Source organism: Schistocerca piceifrons, chromosome 6 (genome assembly GCF_021461385.2).
Source record: "Schistocerca piceifrons isolate TAMUIC-IGC-003096 chromosome 6, iqSchPice1.1, whole genome shotgun sequence".
In the NCBI taxonomy this organism is placed as follows: domain Eukaryota; kingdom Metazoa; phylum Arthropoda; class Insecta; order Orthoptera; family Acrididae; genus Schistocerca; species Schistocerca piceifrons.
The window spans coordinates 251,078,675-251,099,734 of NC_060143.1; the positions used below are offsets into that span (position 1 = coordinate 251,078,675).

At 40.9% G+C, this 21,060-nt stretch overlaps 1 protein-coding gene across 1 annotated transcript in view; it reads right to left on the reverse strand.

Moving 5' to 3' along the window:
* The window catches only part of LOC124803257 (dynein axonemal heavy chain 1-like), an 866,140-nt gene that overhangs the window by 202,200 nt on the left and 642,880 nt on the right, over nt 1-21,060 (reverse strand). The window contains exons 39-40 of the mRNA XM_047264440.1: nt 14,940-15,104; nt 4,469-4,685 (exon numbers count right to left, since the gene is read on the reverse strand). Coding sequence (XP_047120396.1) covers nt 4,469-4,685; nt 14,940-15,104 — 382 coding nt within the window. The remainder of the gene's footprint in view (nt 1-4,468; nt 4,686-14,939; nt 15,105-21,060) is intronic.

Below are 21,060 nucleotides of genomic sequence, written 5' to 3' on the forward strand. Positions count from 1 at the left end.
TTTACTTGAGGGCTCATCAGCCTGCAACCAGGTAACTAATGGCTCCTAATGCTGTCAACTTCGTTCTACCACTCACTACAGCTGCCAACTGACCCTGGCCGTTCACAACTGAAATTGAGCGAAGCAAAGCATGAGCAGAGATGATGAACTCTGCTTTCAAGTTTTCCTTTACAAATATGGATGATGAACTCTGCTTTCAAGCTTTCCTTTACAAAGAAGGATCCAGAAGTACAGCTGTGGTTTAATTCTCACATAATGGCAAAGACGCATGGCTCATATGAGAATCAGTGGCACTGAGAAACTGGTGAAACTGCAGAATTGAGCAACATTACAATGCCTGATCAGTTTTATACAGAGTTTGCAGTTATCCTTTAAGCAGTGGAAAGATAGCACAGGTCATGCTCATTTACAAGAAGGAAGCAGAAGCTATCCAGAAAACAACCATCTGCTGTCTCTGACATCCATCTGTTGTAAAATATCAGAATATATACCGAGCTCAAACATAATGACATATCTAGAAAAGAATAAAAACCAACTACATCTACAAAATTTCTCTTTAATTCACACTTAAGTGTTTGGCAGACAGCTCATAGAACCACTTTTGGACTATTTCTGGAGTGTTTCACTCTCAGATATCACATGGGAAAATGAACAACAAAATTTTTACATTCGAGCTCTGATTTCTCTTATTATATCATGGTGGTCATTTCTCTCTATATAGATGAGGGTAACTATATGCAGTATTTACACATTCAGCAGAGAAATATGGTGATCAAAATTTTGTCAAAAGAATTTACCAAAATGTAAAATGTCTGTTTTAATCTTTATGTTCAGGCACCCACAAGCCACCATGTGGTGCACTGCAAAAGTGTAAGAGCTCTAATTTCTCTTACTTTGTCTGCATGGTTCAATGTGGTGTGAAATGTATGATTATTTTTTAATTAAAGAATGAGGTTGGTTTTGTTCAGGATTCTGACACACCATAGTATTCCCCACTCTTTTTGCAACAAAACCCTAATCTTCAAACATAATCTCTGTTCACTGTGAAAGCCTTATGTCACATTACTGGGAGGGCCTAAATGCCCACATGGTACCACTCTAATAGTTGATGCCAGAGCCAATGTCCTCCTGCATCAACAGCCTACCCATCATCCACATACTGCTCTATGCAGAGTGCATCCTTCATTGGGCCAAACAGATCGAGTTGGAAGGTGTGAGAACCAAGCTGTATGGTGGATGGAAAACAACAGCCCCAGTCCTCTTGGGTGTGCATACTTGAACTGTCATGGAGAAGGAGAAGTTCGTTTGCATTTCTGACATGATGAACACTCTGAAGACGTTTCTTCAATTTCGTGGGAGTAGAGCACAATACACTTCAGAGTTGATTGTTGCACTCTGAGGGAGGACATTAAACACAATAATCCCTTCAGAGTCCCTGAAGACCATCGTCATGATTTTACTGGCTGAGGCTGCGGTTTTGAACTTATTCTTCGGAGGAGAGGTGAATTGTTGTTTTGTTTCTAATTTGAAATGATGAACCCATATTTCATCACCTGTGACAATGTTCGAGAAAAAATTGTGGCAATCAGCCTTGTAGCACTCAAATAATTCTGCACATATCCAGCTGAGCAGTGAGGAGTCTGTTTGTGATCCATCGACCACCTCAAAAGAGAGTGTCTGCATATTCAAACACTGCAGGAATCACAGATGTATTTAGCTGGCCAACATGAGAGGACTAGACATGTCTTCATGACCTTGTTGCGATGATGACTTTTGTTCACTGCCAAGTCTAAGCAGACACTCTGTAAGTGCCTATGAATATCTGTGATGCTACAGTTTTTTGCCAAAAGACACTCGATGTCAGCTCTTTGCTTGGACCCTACCTCTGTTACAGATGGCATTTTGAAGGCTGCGTATAGTGCCGCTATCTTTTAGAACTTCATGAAATTATAGTGGCTGAAGTGGGAATACTCCATAATGTCACCCTCCAAATTTCACATTTTTCAACTGAAAATGGCCAGAAAAAAAAGACAGATGTGTTGCATTACTTATGTATTGCCCCTTGTACGTAGAATCTTTCTGCAAATAAGTCACAAATGCTGAGTTCTCTAAATTTTCTCAATAACTTTTTGTGAAAAGAACATAGTCTTCCTTCTAAGTATTCACATTTAGGTTCACAAAACAAGTCTTTAATACTCACTGTTGATCGAATCTAGCAGCACACCTCTGAGGTGCTTGAATAACTTATTTTACTCTGAAATGGTGCAGACCCCAAACATTTGAGCAATATTCAAAAGCACATTCCACTAGTATTCTATATGTGATCTCCTTTACAGATGAGCTACACTTTCCTATAATTCTCCCAATAAGAGAAAGCCTACCAGTTGCCTTCTCTACCACTGATCTTATGTGCTTGTTCCATTTCACTTTGCTTTGCAATGTTATGCCTATTTTTAATTTTCATGATCATGTCAAGCAGCACACCACCCATACCATAGTAAAAAATTACAAGTTTCTTTCATCCTACTTATCTGCATTAACCTAAATTTTCTACATTTAGAGCAAACTGTCATTCAAAATGTCAAACACACATTCTTTTTAAGTCCTCCTGCACAAACAGTCACAGACAGCTGCTCAGTCTTATCTGTCACATCATTTATGTGTATAAAGAACAAAAGCAGTCCTATCACACTTCCCTGGGCAAACCTGATGATACACTTATCTGTGATAAGAATTCACCAGCCAGAATAGCAGGCTGAGTTCTATTACTTAAAAGGCCTTCAAGCCACTCGTATACCTGAAAACTTATTCTGTACATTCATACCTTCATTAACAGTCCGCAGTGAGATATTGTGCCAAATGCTTTTTGGAATTCTGCCTGTTGCACTTCATCTATGGTTTACAGGATATCCTATGATGAAAGGGCAAGACGAGTATCATGATGCTTTCTGGATCCGTGCTGATTTGTGGAGAGGCATTTTCCTGAGTCAAGGAAATTTATCATATTCAAAGTATTTATAGTCTTTGCCCTGAGGACAGCCACTACAACTCAGATGAAATGCTGGTTTATTTCATTGTTTTATAAAATGTTGTGGCAATACACCTAGAAGGAGCCTCTGGTATTGGGCAACACAGAAGTTGAATGCCCCCAGAACAAATGGATCTCGATGACCGATAGAGGGCAGCGTTGCCACAGTACTGCACTCGCCTAGCGAGTGTGCTACTGTCTCGCCTTGTGAATACATTGGTCAACAGTGCCCCTCACAGCTGGCATAAATACTATCATACCTCAACTGCTCAGTCAGTCATGTACTTTGTCTGATAGAGTTCATTACTCTCTACACCATATTACTGGCTACTCACCAACAACTTTGTTTCGATACTGGTGTATCTGTCTGGTGTGTCTATTTGGATTGTGTCTTGTACTTGATCTGTTGACAGCATTGTGTTGAAAGTTCATCACACTTCATTGCAGCCTAGATTGCTAGTCCCTTGCTCTTGTTGTGTCGGGTCTGCCCTTTTGTCTGCCCTGTTGGTCGACTCTGGTGTGGGTTTGAGTCTCAACTGCAGGTGGTCTTCCCAGCTCGAGTCATCATCGTTTCTCACCTGTTTCTTTGATGTGTGCACCAGTATCCAGCAACCCGCAGATATAGGGGATTCCAATGAGAATGAAACTGGCAGTGGCAGCCTATGTATTTATGTAAGTAAAAAACAATACAAATTATATTTTAAAGTGTTAAAATTTGGCAGATAAACATCTGTCAGTTGTTGCAGTTTTGCTACTGCTCAAGTATGAAGACAGTTCTTACACATACTGTAGTACTATTCTGTAAAATTCTCTACACTTTCTAGATATGTTATAGATTACTGTTATGCAGTACATTTTCCAAAGATGTTGCACACTACTATTAATTTAATACTTCATCTAAAATAAAGCATACATTTTGTTCGGTCCTCAGCTAATTCAATCAGGTTTAAAAATACAAGCTGATAAAATACAAATTTACCTACAAACGTATGTGTCATCAGCACATTGCTTGTGATTATAGCTGCTTACTGATGTGAATATATCATTTCATTTTTTTTATCATTCTAGACACAAAGGAATGTTGCACACAGCCTTCCATTCGGCATATAAACATGGCTACTTCTGGCATCTGGGGGTCAATTTTACTTGTTTAAAGTTGCCACATATGAGTTTTTCTACTCTAATGAATATAATTATTTTATGGTGTACCTATTCAGCTATTATAGTGATGAATGAAAGCACAGACCACATAGAAGCCACAGATTTTTTTATGTATGCAGTCAGTATCTTCTCAGCAAAGGTCGTAAATTTGTTCAAGCTGTTTGTTTTCATCAAGTAGGACTGTCACCTCTAGTGAAAATGTAACTTCGAAAACAGATCATATCTGGTCATTATTTTGTCAGGTACATATGTAGATGTATTGAGAAATTTATTCCTTACCTGCACTGAGCAACACATCTCCAACAACATTGATAACAGATTCAGAGAGAGTTTTCACTGATATGCCCCAACGTTCCCGTTCATCTGCAAGTCCAGATATAAGCCTCACTGCTCGTCCCATTCGTTCCTCACAAAGTTTCATCTTTGCCTCCAGATCAGCTTTATGAGCTTCTGTTTTCTCTAATGTGTCTTGAAGCAGTTTAAGGCCATCGAGTACCTGCAGTTACAAGAAAGACTAAGAATAGTGTGCTTACATGTGAGATTTGATGTTGTTTATACCATATTGCAGAGTAGTACATGGATACAGAAATTGCACAGTTTACTTCACCATCTACATGCTTCCATACAGAAAAAGAGAGTCGAGTGTGTAGACTATTTGTGTCCCTGATACTACACATATCACTACCAATGTTACTACCTCAAATCAGCTTCTTTATAAAATACATTATTGTTGTTGTGGTCTTCAGTCAAAAGATTAGTATATGAAGCTCTCTGTGCCAGTCTATACGATGCAGCTGCTTCACCTCTATAACTGCTCCATCTTAAATCCACTTGAAACTGATTACCATAGTCAAGTCTTTGTCTCCCTCTGCAATTTTTAGTGGTGTATTTTCTACTGTTAGCAACTTAACTATTCCTGGATACCTTGAAGATGTGTCATTTTAATGTGTCACTTATTGCCACTGAAAAAGTCACAAGCCAAAATACCGCTGTATATGTGCGGATGGATATATGAGTGTGTGCGAGTGTATACCTGTCCTTTTTCCCCCTAAGGTAGTCTTTCTGCTCCCAGGATTGGGATGACTCCTTACCCTCTCCCTTAAAACCCACATCCTTTCATCTTTCCCTCTCCTTCCCTCTTTCCTGATGAAGCAACCTTGGGTTGTGAAAGCTTGAAATTTGTGTGTTTTTTTATTGTGTCTGTCTACCAGTGCTTTGCCATTTGGTAAGTCACAGCATCTACACAATCTCCCACTTCCAGTTCCACTCCCCCCAAAACCTCAAAATTCTAGCCAATACAATATGGTACCACAACACCCCAATTCAGTAGTTAACCTTTCCGCCAAACCTCTCTCCCAATCCGAAACCTCTGTCCTGTCCAAAGGCCTCACCTTCAGTCCTACTCCCACATTCAACCAAACAGCCCTCGTCAAAGATTTACTGTCCTACACTCATACTCGCTGCTGGAAATGTCACTTTGCCATGAAGAAAAATGATACTAATCGTACTCCTAATGACCCAACGCCCCAAGACGTTATCCAAATTGAACCCTACCTGGAACAGTTCCGTCCTCGGTCACAGCGGGACCCACCTCCTCTTCCTCAAAATCACCCTCTCCAAACCTTCCAGGAATTTCTGACTTCCAGCCTTGCCTCTCAATCTTCCTAGAAAACCCTTAATCCTACTCCCACATCACCACAGATGAAGCCCAGGCTATCAGTGATCTGAAGGCTGACCGATCCATCGTCATCCTTCTGGCAGACACGGGTTCGACGACTGTGGTACTTGATCGTCGGGAGTATATGGCTGAGGGACTGTGTCAGCTTTCAGACAACACTACATACAATGTTTGCCAAGGTAATCCCATTCCCGATGTCCAGGCGGAGCTTCAAGGAATCCTCAGAACCTTAAGCCCCCTACAAAACCTTTCACCGGACTCCATCAACCTACTGACTCCACCAACACGCCGCACCCCTACCTTCTACCTACTTCCTCAAATTCACAAACCCAATCATCCCGGCCGCCCCATTGTAGCTGGTTACCAAGCCCCAACAGAACGTATCTCTGCCTACGCAGATCAACACCTTCAACCCATTACATGCAATCTCCCACCCTTCATTAAAGACACCAACCACTTTCTCGAACGCCTGGTATCCTTACCCTATCTGTTACCTCTGGAAACCATTCTTGTAACTATTGATGCCACTTCCCTATACACAAATATCCCGCATGTCCAGGGCCTCGCTGCGATGGAGCACTTCCTTTCATGCCGATCACCTGCCACCCTACATAAAACCTATTTCCTCATTACCTTAGCCAGCTTCATCCTAACTCACAACATCTTCCCTTTCAAAGGCCAGACGTACCAACAATTAAAGGGAACAGCCATGGGTACCAGGATGGGCCCCTCGCACGCCAACATATTTATGGGTCACTTAGAAGAAGCCTTCTTGGTCACCCAGGTCTGCCAACCCAAAGTTTGGTACAGATTTATTGATGACATCTTCATGATCTGGACTCACAGTGAAGAACAACTCCAGAATTTCCTCTCCACCCTCAACTCCTTTGGTTCCATCAGATTCACCTGGTCCACTCCAAATCCCATGCCACTTTCTTCAATGTTGACCTCCATCTGTCCAATGGCCAGCTTCACACATCCGTCCACATCAAACCCACCAACAAGCAACAGTACCCCCATTATGACAGCTGCCACCCATTCCATATCAAACGGTCCCTTCCTTACAGCCTAGGCCTTCGTGGCAAATGAATCTGATCCAGTCCTGTATCCCTGAACCATAAGACCAACAACTTGAAAACAGCTTTCGCATCCCGCAACTACCCTCCCGACCTGGTACAGAAGCAAATAACCAGAGCCACTTCCTCATCCCCTCAAACCCAGAACCTCCCACAAAAGAACCCCAAAAGTGCCCCACTTGTGACAAGATACTTTCCAGGACTGGATCACACTCTGAATGAGGCTCTCCAGCATGGATACGACTTCCTCAAATCCTGCTCTGAAATGAGATCCATCCTTCATGAAATCCTTCCCACTCCACCAAGAGTGTCTTTCCGCCGTCCACCTAACCTTCGTAACCTCTTGGTTCATCCCTATGAAATCTCCAAACCACCTTCCCTACCCTCTGGCTCCAACCCTTGTAACCACCCCCGGTGTAAAACCTGTCCCGTGCACCCCCCCCCCCTCCCCCCCCCCCCCCCACCGTCACCTACTCCAGGCCTGTGACCCGGAAGATGTACACGATCAAAGGCAGAGCCACGTGTGACCGCACCCATGTGATTTACCAACTGACCTGCCTACACTGTGAAGCCTTCTATGTGGGAATGTCCAGCAACAAACTGTTCATTCGCATGAACGGACACAGGCAGACAGTGTTTGTTGGTAATGAGGATCACCCTGTGGCTAAACATGCCTTGGTGCACGGCCAGCACATCTCGGCACAGTGTTACACCATCCGAGTTATCTGATTACTTCCCACTGACACCAACCTATCAGACTCCGAAGATGGGAACTTGCCCTTCAATATATCCTCTCTTCCCGTTACCCACCTGGCCTCAACCTCCGCTAATTTCAAGTTGTCGCCCCTCGTACATCACTTGTCACAAAACAACATTGTTGCCTCTGTACTTCTGCCTCGACTGACATCTCTACCCTAACTCTTTGCCTTTACATATGTCTGCTTCTGTCTGTATATGTGCGGATGGATATGTGTGTGTGTGAGAGCGTATACCTGTCCCTTTTTGCCTCTAAGGTAAGTCTTTCTGCTCCCTGGATTGGGATAACTCCTTGCCCTCTCCCTTAAAACCCACATCCTTTTGTCTTTCCCTCTCCTTCCTTCTTTCCTGATGAAGCAACTGTGGGTTGCAAAAGCTTGAAATTTGTGTGTGTGATTGTGTGTTTTTTATTGTGTCTATCTACCCGTACTTTCTCGTTTGGTAAGTCACAGCATTTTTGTTATATATATATGTTATATATATTTTGTTATATATATTTAAAACCCACTTCCTTTCGTCTTCCCCTCTCCTTCCCTCTTTCCTGATGAGGCAACAATTTGTTGCGAAAGCTTGAATTTTGTGTGTATGTTTGTGTTTGTTTGTGTGTCTATCGACCTGCCAGCGTTTTTGTTCGGTAAGTCACCTCATCTTTGTATTTATATATAATTTTTCCCACGTGGAATGTTTCCTTCATATATATATATATATATATATATATATATATATATATATATGGTTATAATAAAGGGAAACATTCCACGTAGGAAAAATATATCTAAAAACAGAGATGATGTGACTTACCAAATGAAAGTGCTGGCAGGTCGACAGACACACAAACATACACACAAAATTCAAGCTTTCGCAACAAACTGTTGCCTCATCAGGAAAGAGGGAAGGAGAGGGAATGACGAAAGAATGTGGGCTTTAAGGGAGAGGGTAAGGAGTCATTCCAATCCCGGGAGCAGAAAGACTTACCTTAGGGGGGGAAAAAAGGAAAAAAGGACGGGTATACACTCGCACACACACACATATCCATCCACACATATACAGACACAAGCAGACGTATTTAAAGACCTATAGGAGGATGCTCTGAATAGCCGGTGTGGATGTGGGAGAGGAAAGATTGAGGACTTTTATTAAGGATAGGAGTTGACGGGTGTGTTCATTGGCTGAGTTGATGTGTAGGTGAAGGATTAGGTGGGTGAGGGCAATGGATTGTTCAGTTTGGAACTGGTATAGGGACTGATGGAAAGAAGAGTTGCAGCCAGAGACGGGAACTTTAAGTGTGAGGCCTTTGGGGGTTATGCCAACTGTCAGACAAGCCTGAGAAAATAAAATATGCGAGCGTAATCTGGTTAGGGTGAAGGCATGTTTGCGGAGGGAATGTAAATAAAACTTAATGGGATCGTTGTGGGGGTGTTGTGAGGGTGACATGGTATTAGAAGGTGGAAAGTGTAACATGAGGTTGAAATGAAAATGAAAGATAAAAATATATGGGGAGAGATAAGGGTGAACTAGAAGGTAACTGGAGATCTGGTATGAAAAAAGGTGAAAAAGTGTTGGTTAAGTTGATCCTGTGGTGAACTTGGGTTGGTAGACAGCGATGTGCATGAAGGTTAGGTGGTTGTGTTGCCGCTAAAACACGTTAAAGGACGGAGAAATTCGGGAAAATTCCGAAAAAACGTGTAAATGTATTAAAAGGAGTGGTGTTGTGGTGAAAGATTACGAAAATGGGGCTAAAAATTGTCTGACGAAGAAATAATGACGTTAAAACCTGTGGGGAGCGGCTAAAAATGATCAGTGATGTGCGAAAAACGGAAGTGGAAATAAAGTGAAAGTTATCAGAACTAGCCGAAATGGTTGTTTAATACGTGAAAGCAGCTGTTATTGAACTAGAAATGGTGGATTTTATAGCAGCGGTAGTGTTGAAGGCGGAAAATAAAATTTTTTTGGTTATGGTTTGGAAGTGGGTTGAGTATTTGGTCTTTAAATACGTCTGCTTGTGTCTGTATATGTGTGGATGGATATGTGTGTGTGTGCGAGTGTATACCCGTCCTTTTTTCCTTTTTTCCCCCCTAAGGTAAGTCTTTCCGCTCCCGGGATTGGAATGACTCCTTACCCTCTCCCTTAAAGCCCACTTCCTTTCGTCTTTCCCTCTTTCCTGATGAGGCAACAGTTTGTTGCGAAAGCTTGAATTTTGTGTGTATGTTTGTGTGTCTCTCGACCTGCCAGCACTTTCATTTGGTAAGTCATATCATCTTTGTTTTTAGATATATATATATAAATATATATATGAGGCAACCGTTGGTTGCAAAAGCTAGAATTTTGTGTGTATGTTTGTGTTTGTTTGTGTGTCTATCGACCTGCCAGCGCTTTCATTTGGTAAGTCATATATATATATATATATATATATATATATATATATATATATATATATATATATATATATATATATATATATATATATATATATATAGATATAGATATATATATATTCTTCTGGCGGACACGGGTTCCACGACCGTGGTGTATGTGGCTGAGGGACTGCGTCAGCTTTCAGACAACACTACATACAAAGTTTGCCAAGGTAATCCCATTCCCGATGTCCAGGCGGAGCTTCAAGGAATCCTCAGAACCTTAAGCCCCTACAAAACCTTTCACCTGACTCCATCAACCTACTGACCCCAGCGACACCCCTACCTTCTACCCACAAGATGATGTGACTTACCAAATGAAAGCGCTGGCGGGTTGATAGACACACAAACAAACACAAACATACACACAAAATTCTAGCTTTCGCAACCAACGGTTGCCTTATCAGGAGAGAGGGAAGGAGAGGGATAGACAAAAGGATGTGGGTTTTAAGGGAGATGGTAAGGAGTCATTCCAATGCCGGGAGTGGAAATACTTCCCTTAGGGGGAAAAAAGGACAGGTATACACTCGCGCACACACACATATCTATCCGCACATATACAGACACAAGCAGACATTTTGATATATATATAATCTCTGGCTGTAACCCTTCTTTCCATCAGTCCCTATACCAGTTCCAAACTGAACAAATCCACAGCCCTCATCCACCTAATCCTTTACCTACACATCAATTCAGCCAGTGAGCACACCCGACAACTCCTATCCTTAATAAAAGTCCTCAATCTTTCCTCTCCCACATCCACACCGGCTGTTCAGAGCATCCTCCTACAGACCAACTGCAAATTAGAACAGCATGCCACCCTCCACCTCAAAAAACTATCCAATCTCCTTGTTTCCCACCTCCGGAAAGGCATCTCACACACCCTCCACAACCTATCCAGCAAATCTCAACCTCCTCTCATTGCACACAGACCCAGTCTCTCCCATCTACTCAATCTCCCACTTCCAGCTCCACTCCCCTCGAAACCTCAAAATTCTAATCAACACAATCTGGAACCACAACACCCTAATTCAGTAGTTAACCTTTCCTCCAAACCTCTCACCCAATCCGAAACCTCTGCTCTATCCAAAGGCCTCACCTTCAGCCCTACTCCAAGATTCAACAAAACAGTCCTCGTCAAAGATTTACTGCCCCACACTCATACTCTCTGCTGGAAATATCACTTTGCCACGAAGAAAGATAATCCTAATCCTACTCCTAATGATGCAACTCCCCAAGACACTATCCAAATTGAACCCTGCCTGGAACAGTTCCGTCCTCCTTCACAGGGGAGCCCATCTCCTCTTCTTCAAAATCACCCTCTCCAAACCTTCCTGGAATTTCTCACTTCCAGCCTTGCCTCTCAATCCTTCTTGAAATACCTTAATCCTACTCCCAACATCACCACAGATGAAGACCAGGCTATCCGTGATCTGAAGGCTGACCGATCCATCGTCATTCTTCTGGCGGACACAGGTTCCACGACCGTGGTGTATGTGGCTGAGGGACTGCATCAGCTTTCAGACAACATTACATACAAAGTTTGCCAAGGTAATCCCATTCCCGATGTCCAGGCGGAGCTTCAAGGAATCCTCAGAACCTTAAGCCCCCTACAAAACCTTTCACCTGACTCCATCAACCTACTGACCCCAGCGACACCCCACACCCCTACCTTCTACCTACTTCCTAAAATTCACAAACCCAATCATCCCGGCCGCCCTATTGTAGCTGATTACCAAGCCCCCACAGAACGTATCTCTGCCTACGTAGATCAACACCTTCAACCCATTACATGCAGTCTCCCATCCTTCATCAAAGACACCAACCACTTTCTCGAACACCTGGACTCCTTACCCTATCTGTTAACACTGGAAACCATCCTTGTAACCATTGATGTCACTTCCTTATACACTAATATTGCGCATGTCCAGGGCCTCGCTGCGATGGAGCACTTCCTTTCATGCCGATCACCTGCCACCCTACATAAAACCTATTTCCTCATTACCTTAGCCAGCTTCATCCTAACTCACAACTTCTTCACTTTCAAAGGCCAGACATACCAACAATTAAAGGGAACAGCCATGGGTACCAGGATGGCCCCCTCATACGCCAACATATTTATGGGTCGCTTAGAAGAAGCCTTCTTGGTTACCCAGGCCTGCCAACCCAAAGTTTGGTACAGATTTATTGATGACATCTTCATGATCTGGACTCACAGTGAAGAACAACTCCAGAATTTCCTCTCCAACCTCAACTCCTTTAGTTCCATCAGTTTCACCTGGTCCGACTCCAAATCCCATGCCACTTTCCTCGATGTTGACCTCCATCTGTCCAATGGCCAGCTTCACACATCCGTCCACATCAAACCCACCAAAAAGCAACAGTACCTCCATTATGACAGCCGCCACCCATTCCATATCAAACGGTCCCTTCCCTACAGCTTAGGTCTTCGTGGCAAAAGAATCTGCTCCAGTGCTGAAACCCTGAACCATTACACCAACAACCTGAAAACAGGCTTCGCATCCCACAACTACTCTCCCGACCTGGTACAGAAGCAAATAACCAGAGCCACTTCCTCATCTCCTCAAACCCAGAACCTCCCAGAAAAGAACCCCAAAAGTGCCCCACTTGTGACAGGATACTTTGCGGGACTTGATCAGACTCTGAATGTGGCTCTCCAGCAGGGATAAGACCTCCTCAAACGCTGCCCTGAAATGAGATCCATCCTTCATGAAATCCTCCCCACTCCACCAAGAGTGTCTTTCCGCCGTCCACCTAACCTTCGTAACCTCTTGGTTCATCCCTATGAAATCCCCAAACCATCTTCCCCACCCTCTGGCTCCTACCCTTGTAGCCACCCCCGGTGTAAAACCTGTCCCATGCACCCCTCCACCACCACCTACTCCAGTCCTGTAACCCGGAAGGTGTACACGATGAAAGGCAGAGCCACGTGTGACAGCACCCATGTGATTTACCAACTGATCTGCCTACACTGTGAAGCTTTCTATGTCGGAATGACCAGCAACAAACTGTCCATTCGCATGAACGGACACAGGCAGAAAGTGTTTGTTAGTAATGAGGATCACCCTGTGGCTAAACATGCCTTGGTGCACGGCCAGCACGTCTTGGCACAGTGTTACACTGTCTGGGTTATCTGGATACTTCCCACTAACACCAACCTATCAGAACTCCAGAGATGGGAACTTGCCCTTCAATATATCCTCTCTTCCCATTACCCACCAGGCCTCAACCTCCACTATTTCAAGTTGCCACCCCTCTTACATCACTTGTCACTCAACAACATCATTGCCTCTGTACTTCCGCACCAACTGACATCTCTGCCCAAATTCTCTGCCTTTACATATGTCTGCTTGTGTCTGTATATGTGCGGATGGATATGTGTGTGTGCGAGTGTATACCTGTCCCTTTTTCCCCCTAAGGTAAGTCTTTCTGATCCTGGGATTGGAATGACTCCTTACCTTCTCCCTTAAAACCCACATCCTTTCGTTTTTCCCTCTCCTTCCCTCTTTCCTGATGAAGCAACTGTGGGTTGCGAAAGCATGAAATTCGTGTGTGTGTTTGTGTTTGTTATTGTTTCTATCAACATAACAATGCTTTTGTTTGGTAAGTTACAGAATCTTTGTTTTTAGATATATTTTTCCCACATAATACCATTGATAAATATAGACTTCGAGCAGAAATCTGTTGCTAAGGCAGAATATTCATAATTTCTGTTCGTGTGCACTGATGAGAAACTGAATTGGAAGAGATATGCTCATGATGTGCTGAAACATTTAGATTCAGCCACTTACGCTATTAGGGTTATTGCAAATTTTGGTGATAAGCATATCAGTAAATTAGCCTGCTATGCATTTTTTTCATTCACTGCTTTCATGTGGCATCATATTTTGGGGTAATTCATCATTAAGAGAAAAATTATTCACTGCACAAAACTGTGTAATCAGAATAATAGGTGGAGCCCACCCAAGATCACCTTGCAGACATTTGTTCAAGGAACTCAGATATTCACAATATCTTCACAATACAGATATTCACTTATGAAATTTGTTATAATGACCCACCCCAATTGAAAAATAATAGCAAAGTGCATGATTACCACACTAGAAGAAAGGATGATCTTCACTATTCTGGGCTTAATCTGACCTTCCTCACAAAGGTGAATTATGCTGTGCAAAAATCTTTGGTCATTTACCAAATAGCATTAAAAGTCTGACAGGCAGGCAGCCAACCAATATTTAAAAATAAATTACAACAATTTCTGAATGACAACTCCTTCTACTGAATGGATGAATTTTTAGATATGAAGTAGTAACTGAAGAAAAATAAAAAAGAAGGAGATTATTTTGTGCAAATAAAACTTACATTAAATTGACACATTGCACATTAGAAAATGCCGTATTAATGATATATGGAACAAGTATTAATGTAGCATAATGTAATTTAAAAGCTACTTCACATTCTAGTATAAGTCTTCATCTTGATAATGTTATTCCACACATTATTTACACAGGATAGCATAGAGCTTGTTCTGTATGTTTTTGTTTGTTGTAGGGTATATGTAAAACTGTAATTTATTCCATTGATTATCACCAAATGGTAAAAAAAAATACAGACTGACATTAGATACCAATTTTTCTTGGTTTCCCTTGTATATTCTTTGATTTAAACGCTTAAATATTTTAAATACTTTGTCTCCACCACTTTATAGTCTAACTAAATAATGGAAAGTCCAGTATGAAATAAAAATACAGTCTAGCTGTTACATAAGCTGTGTAAATGGTGCCACAAACTCTCTCTCTACTCACCGCTTTCATTTTAGCTTTGGCTGCTGCTAATGCTCTTTCAGTTGCCTCCAGTTCTGCCTTTGCCTTTGCTAGAGCTGCCTTCTTAGGTGCCACAGCTTTATTTACAAAATAATATTTGTACATTGCATGCACCCACATACAAAGAGATGTACATGCCTTTGATACCTATAAAAGGGTAAATGAAACAATATACATCATAAAGATTTACAAGCAAAATTACAAATAATGGACACTTTGTGTGATTACTAATCAAGATAAAAGCCCAAACTGAACTTAAATATAAAAGAGTGAAAAGGGTTTTAAGAAATCAAATGAAAGGAATATATGTTTGGTATGTGTGCTCATTCACTCATATAGAAATGATAAATAAGATCCTTCAAGCACATTTAACAACTTAAACTGCAAACTAATTAAGAGAGATAGATATGTTGGTAGTACTAACAATCATTCAATTCTTGTACTCTATTTGTGCGTAGAAAATCAATGATGTAAAAAAAAAGCAGTTAGCATCAAAATTAAATCTTTTATTAAAAGCTGCTACAGTCATTTGCTGTAAGTGGTTGTTATTAGTCTGTTAATGGTAAAAGATAAACTAAACAGGTAATTTGAAGGAAATAATGATGTTCCTAAACAATGTAAAAACACAAGACAATTTTACTATTAGCCTTGTACATAATTTTGAGTGGAGACACAAATATCACAGATGAAATGAGTAGCACCCACATAAAAATCCTTCAAAATTCTGGCATGTCCCTGTTTATCAAGAGCGTAAGAAGGGCATCTACAACAATATCATCATCAGAAGAAAATCAGATGCTGATGAGTGAGCCAAAGACAGTACATGAGACTATCATAATCCATTTACGTAAGTCATACAAAGAAGAAACTGAACCAGGAGTACAAATAAACTCAGTTAAAATGAGGAATTCATTCTTCCTTAGGAGGATAATAGAATATGATGTAATGGAAATAATGTTAATATTCAAAATAAAAACATACAGTGGATGGTATGACTATCATTTACATTACTTAGGGAATGCAAAAATGAGTTAATAAAACCAATAATACCTTTAATAAACAGTCCAATTGGTCAGAGCACCTTTCATGAACTCTTAAAAATTACTGAGATATGTCCACTGTATAAAAAGGGAACAACTAGTGGCATAAATAATTACATGCCAATTTTGTTGGTTTCAACACTTGGCAAGTTGTTAAATGGAATCTTTCTTCTGCAAATAACCTTAGTAAACAATTCTCAGCATGGGTTCCAGAAAAGAAGATTCACGATAACAGCAGTGTCAAATTTTTTCCATGACCTGCTAAACAGACTCGATACAAGAAAAGAGTGACTGGGGCTTTTCTAGATTTGTCTATGGCATTTGATTCTGTGTCTCATTTGGTATCGCACTGTCCACTCACATCAATGTGATCACTTGTCAGATACTTGAATAACCACCTTTTGCAGGCAGACAACTGAGAGATGTGCAGGGAGAGAGTCAATATGGTTCTGGAAGATATGAACAGGGATGTGGAGTCATGCCAACTCCAGTACCATGGTCAGGTGTTCTAGATTTCTATTCTGGTGTGAACTGCCTGATCGGTAAACTAATCCTGGTGCTCTCTGAATCACACATGTACACTGCAAGCTGAGCAACAGATTGCACTTTCCTGCTGGTAGACACCATTGTGCTGAGGAAAAACAAACTGCATATTGTGCTGACCAATTGTGCCTTTCAGAATGATGAGATAACCCAGAGAATGCCACAAAAACTTTCCCCACACCTTATTGCTCCCTCTTGCGACCTGGATCTTTTCAATGATTGTAGTAGGGTGTCTGATTTCAGACATTTCTTCAAACTGTGTATGCCAATGTTCATCTATCTGACGGGGCATAAAATTTGATTCATCTGAAAATGTCACCTGTCACCATTCAGTGGGCAGCCAGTTGTGTTCATCGCCCATGAACAGCAGTCAGCATGGATGCATGAACCAGTATCTGCTGTACCCTATTTTACGGACTACCAGGTCTTCATCGTTCACCAGCCATGGCTGGACAGACCGTATCAAAGTTACAATCAAGTTTATTTACAATATAATGAATTACAGAATAACATCTAAACTTTATACAGGTAATGTATATAGACTGTCCTGTTCACTGTGTCCATTCGTTTTCTTCATAGTCAAAGAATTCTTGGGCCGAGTATAGTGAGCATTGTTTTAGGCTTTCAGCAATTTGTTTCTTGAAGTTGTCCAGTGGCAGGGTATGCAATTCAACAGGTAGTTTGTTGAACATCTTTACAGCGATCACCAGAAAACTGTCTCCTGTTTTGGACAGTCAGCAGGTTGGTAGAGTTACGTCATCTTTGCTGTGGGCATTATGTTTATGGATGTTATGCCTCTTGCTGTAGGTGTCTAGGTTTTCCCTTATGTGGATAAGGCATAATAATACATAATGGCTATAAACAGTCATTATTCCCAATGTTCTGAATAATGGTCTGCAGTGTTCCTGGCTGATGCTCGATGTAATAATTCTTATTGCCTTCTTTTGAAGCAGCAGCACATCCTTGCAGCCTACCGAATGAGCCCATAGCTGTAATCCATACAAAATATGGCTATGGAACAAAGCATAGTACACAGTTATCAGAAACTGGTCTGTAATCACTTTTTTAATCTTCATAGGAAGTATATTACATGAGAGTGTTTCTTGCATACATGTACAGTGTGTCCATTCCACGAGAGTTTGTGGTCTATTGTTAAGCCTAACGGTTTCACAGATTCTATATGGTCAGTGTATGTGTTTTTTCTAAGGCTGCAGACCATATGCTGGGTTTTTTCCTCATTTACTTTCATCTTGTTGGCGATGAACCATTTTTTAGTGTTTTTGAACTGTACATCAGACTTCATGACTGCTTGGGCAGAATTTTCCCCTTTGGCAATAAGAGTGGTCTCGTCTGCAAATTGTAGTGTCTCACCGACTTCACTTAGGTCATTTACAAAAATGAGGAAGAGGAGTGGGGCTATGACCAAACTTTGGGGCACGCCGTGTTCTACCTTCTGTTTCTGGGATGTTCTTTCTTGGATTGAAACAATTTGCTGCAGATTATAAGATGCACCTTAATTTTTAAGCATTTTTAAAATAACATTTTTATTATTAGATTGCAAAGCCAAACTAAAAAAATCGTAGTTTATAAAGCTGAAATGACCTTTGAAATCCCTGAAAATTGTCAACTGAACTTACCTCTTCTTCTTCTTCTTCTTCTTCTTGCTCTTGATCTTCATTTGTCCTCTTCATGTATAAAATGTTCTCCACTACCATCGAGAGCATTACTTATGCTGCACTTCATGAAGGACTTAACAATAACGTCTTCTCTCACTCTAGATCACAACTATTTTATCAACTGACATACTTCTTTGATTGTAGGTCATTTTAATACTCCCTTCAGCATGAATTCATGTCAGATTTCATCCAAAGTAAATCTTCCCAGAATAACAGCAAGCTCTGTATTTCTGTGTCTCAATTTCTCTTTCACAGGATTTTCAAATGACTACTAAACAGATCTAGCACAAGAGGACAACTCTTCTTCAATGAAGCACCTTTCCTTCTCTTCAACACTCTCTCAATTCATAATTTCATACCAGCCTCATCCATCCAACCCTCATTGTGTATGTGAACAAAAGCACCTGGCAGTATTTCAGAATGTTTTAGCATTGTTTTCATTGGATTAAGCTTAGTGCTGTCAGTACAACATGAAAAGACAACAGTGAAGTGCATTTCTTCATGTGCACTTGTTTTTATAGTTACAGTTTTAGCACCTTTTGTAGCAACAGTTCTGTTACTTGTGACATCAAATGTCAGAGGAGTTTTGTCGATATTCACTATTTGGCTTAGTTCCACAGTAGTTTTCCTTTGATGTTGAATAATACAGGGATGGAAAGATAACGTTTTCTCTTCATACTCTTGTGACATTTTCTGAGATATTTTGGTTTTGGTTCACATGCTAATTCCATGGTGCTTCATAAACCTGTAGCACCAACCAACTCATCCTTAAAGTGTGTTAAGTTCCACTGTAGTGCTAGCTTATGAGCATTTATTTGAATCATTTTTGTACTAATTCCAGTGCCAGTTTAACAGTGTCCTTGAATCGATTTCAGTACATCATCTTCTAGTTTTGGCCGCTTTACATTTATTTAGTCCTCTACTTGCAAACTTAAGTCTTTCTCATTTTTTTCCAGTTATTCTTTACTAACCTGCCAATAGCGAAAGGTTTGTTTCTGTTGGTGGAGGACCAAAATGCCACTCAGCTGCACTATTTCCATGTACTTCTGCATATGGTATTATTTTCAATTTGTAGTCTGCATCATATAAATACCTTTTTTTTCCATTATGAAATTAGCCACTAACAAAAATATTGTACCGTTACCAATAACACAAGCCAAGTTCACTAGCACTGTAGACTGCAATGATGCATCATAAGCTAGACAGTGATCTGGATTTCTGATAGTGGTTTGGGAGAGGTACAGTGTTGGTAAGCTTGTGAATCATCGTAGCTCACCTTCATTGCATCAGTACACTGCTGCAGGCAGTTGAATCCAATGTTGAATATATGGCCATTTTTAAGACTGGGGGGAATTTTAAAGCAAACAATGGACATATTTATATTAATTTTGAGTATAAGACACACCTGAATTTTGGAGGCAATTCTTCAAAGAAAAAAGGTGTATCTTATAGACTGTACAGTCCATAAAATATGTACACAGCATGTTCACCGAATGGTCATTGAAAAGACACTGTTAGTAGGCCCTTGGTTCTTCTGGATGGTCAGTAGCCCAACATGTGCATGTCTGTTAGCCTGTACACATCTCTGCAGCTGTTGTTCACCCCTGTCATCTAGGGCCCATGGTGAATCACAGCTGCCTTGGTGCCAGTTTTGGATAGTACAATTTTACCACATACACTATACTTTAACCACAGTGGCATGTGAATATTTTACAACTTAGTCATTTCCACATTACTACAACGACTGCACCAGAGCATAAAAAAAGTTAGCAGGCCTACACGAAGTAGCAAGCTGTGTGTTAAAAAATGAATACAATAAGTACAGGCTCTCTTAACAGATATAATAAATAAATTTTTCACATCAGGTAACTTGCCAGAGTATAAGAAAGAGGCAACATTTGTGCCTCTCTAAAGAAAGGTAGGAGAACAAATCCACCTGTCTGCTGTCATTGATCTCAAATATATTAGTATCAGTTATGACAGACAGATTAATGATTTATTGAATAAACAAAACATTCCCAAGTATGTCATAGTTTGGGTTCTGAAGTGCCAGAAGTACAAAAGCAGCCATAGGATAATTAACAAAAGTGATAATGTTCTTAAGGATGAGAGAGTCACATGCAAACAATATGAGAACACATGTCTTTTCAAACCAAATCTTATATCTACTCTACTCAGGTATAGTACACTTCTCAAGATTTTCTCCATGTCACATATACTCAGCACACTAATATTAGGTGAAAGGATGGCAAGGCTTAAGATTTTTACATGAAAATGATGACTTGGTTGTCTTGGCAATCAGTGAAAGAAAGCCTACTTTGTTTTTAATACTAAAGACCACCACTAGAAAATGCAGAAATCTTTAGAGGATGGTATGTACCAGAAGCTTAATCATGATCTGACATCAGAAACACACGAAATCTATTAAAGGGTACTTATATTTCTGAGCCTTTACACGTTGCTAAACATACACAAGGAAGGCATCGTCTTAGGCCAACTGTTGGTGTCATCAGTTTGTCTACTTACAGACTCACGAAACATCTGGCAGCATTATTAGCACATAAAGTGGAACACTGTGAAGGGAGTCCTATGACTCAACCTAGGTCAAGCCAGATGCAGTCCTCCCACACTGTGAGATGATGACTAGCAAAGTGGGATATGTGCTGCAGAAATATGGATTCAGACCAGTATTCCAGCCTAATTCCAAGATACAAGATATTCTACAGCCTGTTAAAGCTGACTACATCTTCACATGCCTCTATGAATGCAGCAGCATCTACATAGGCCTAAAGATTTCCTCTGTTTTTGAGTACTGCACTGAGCTCACGCAACATATCAAGCAAA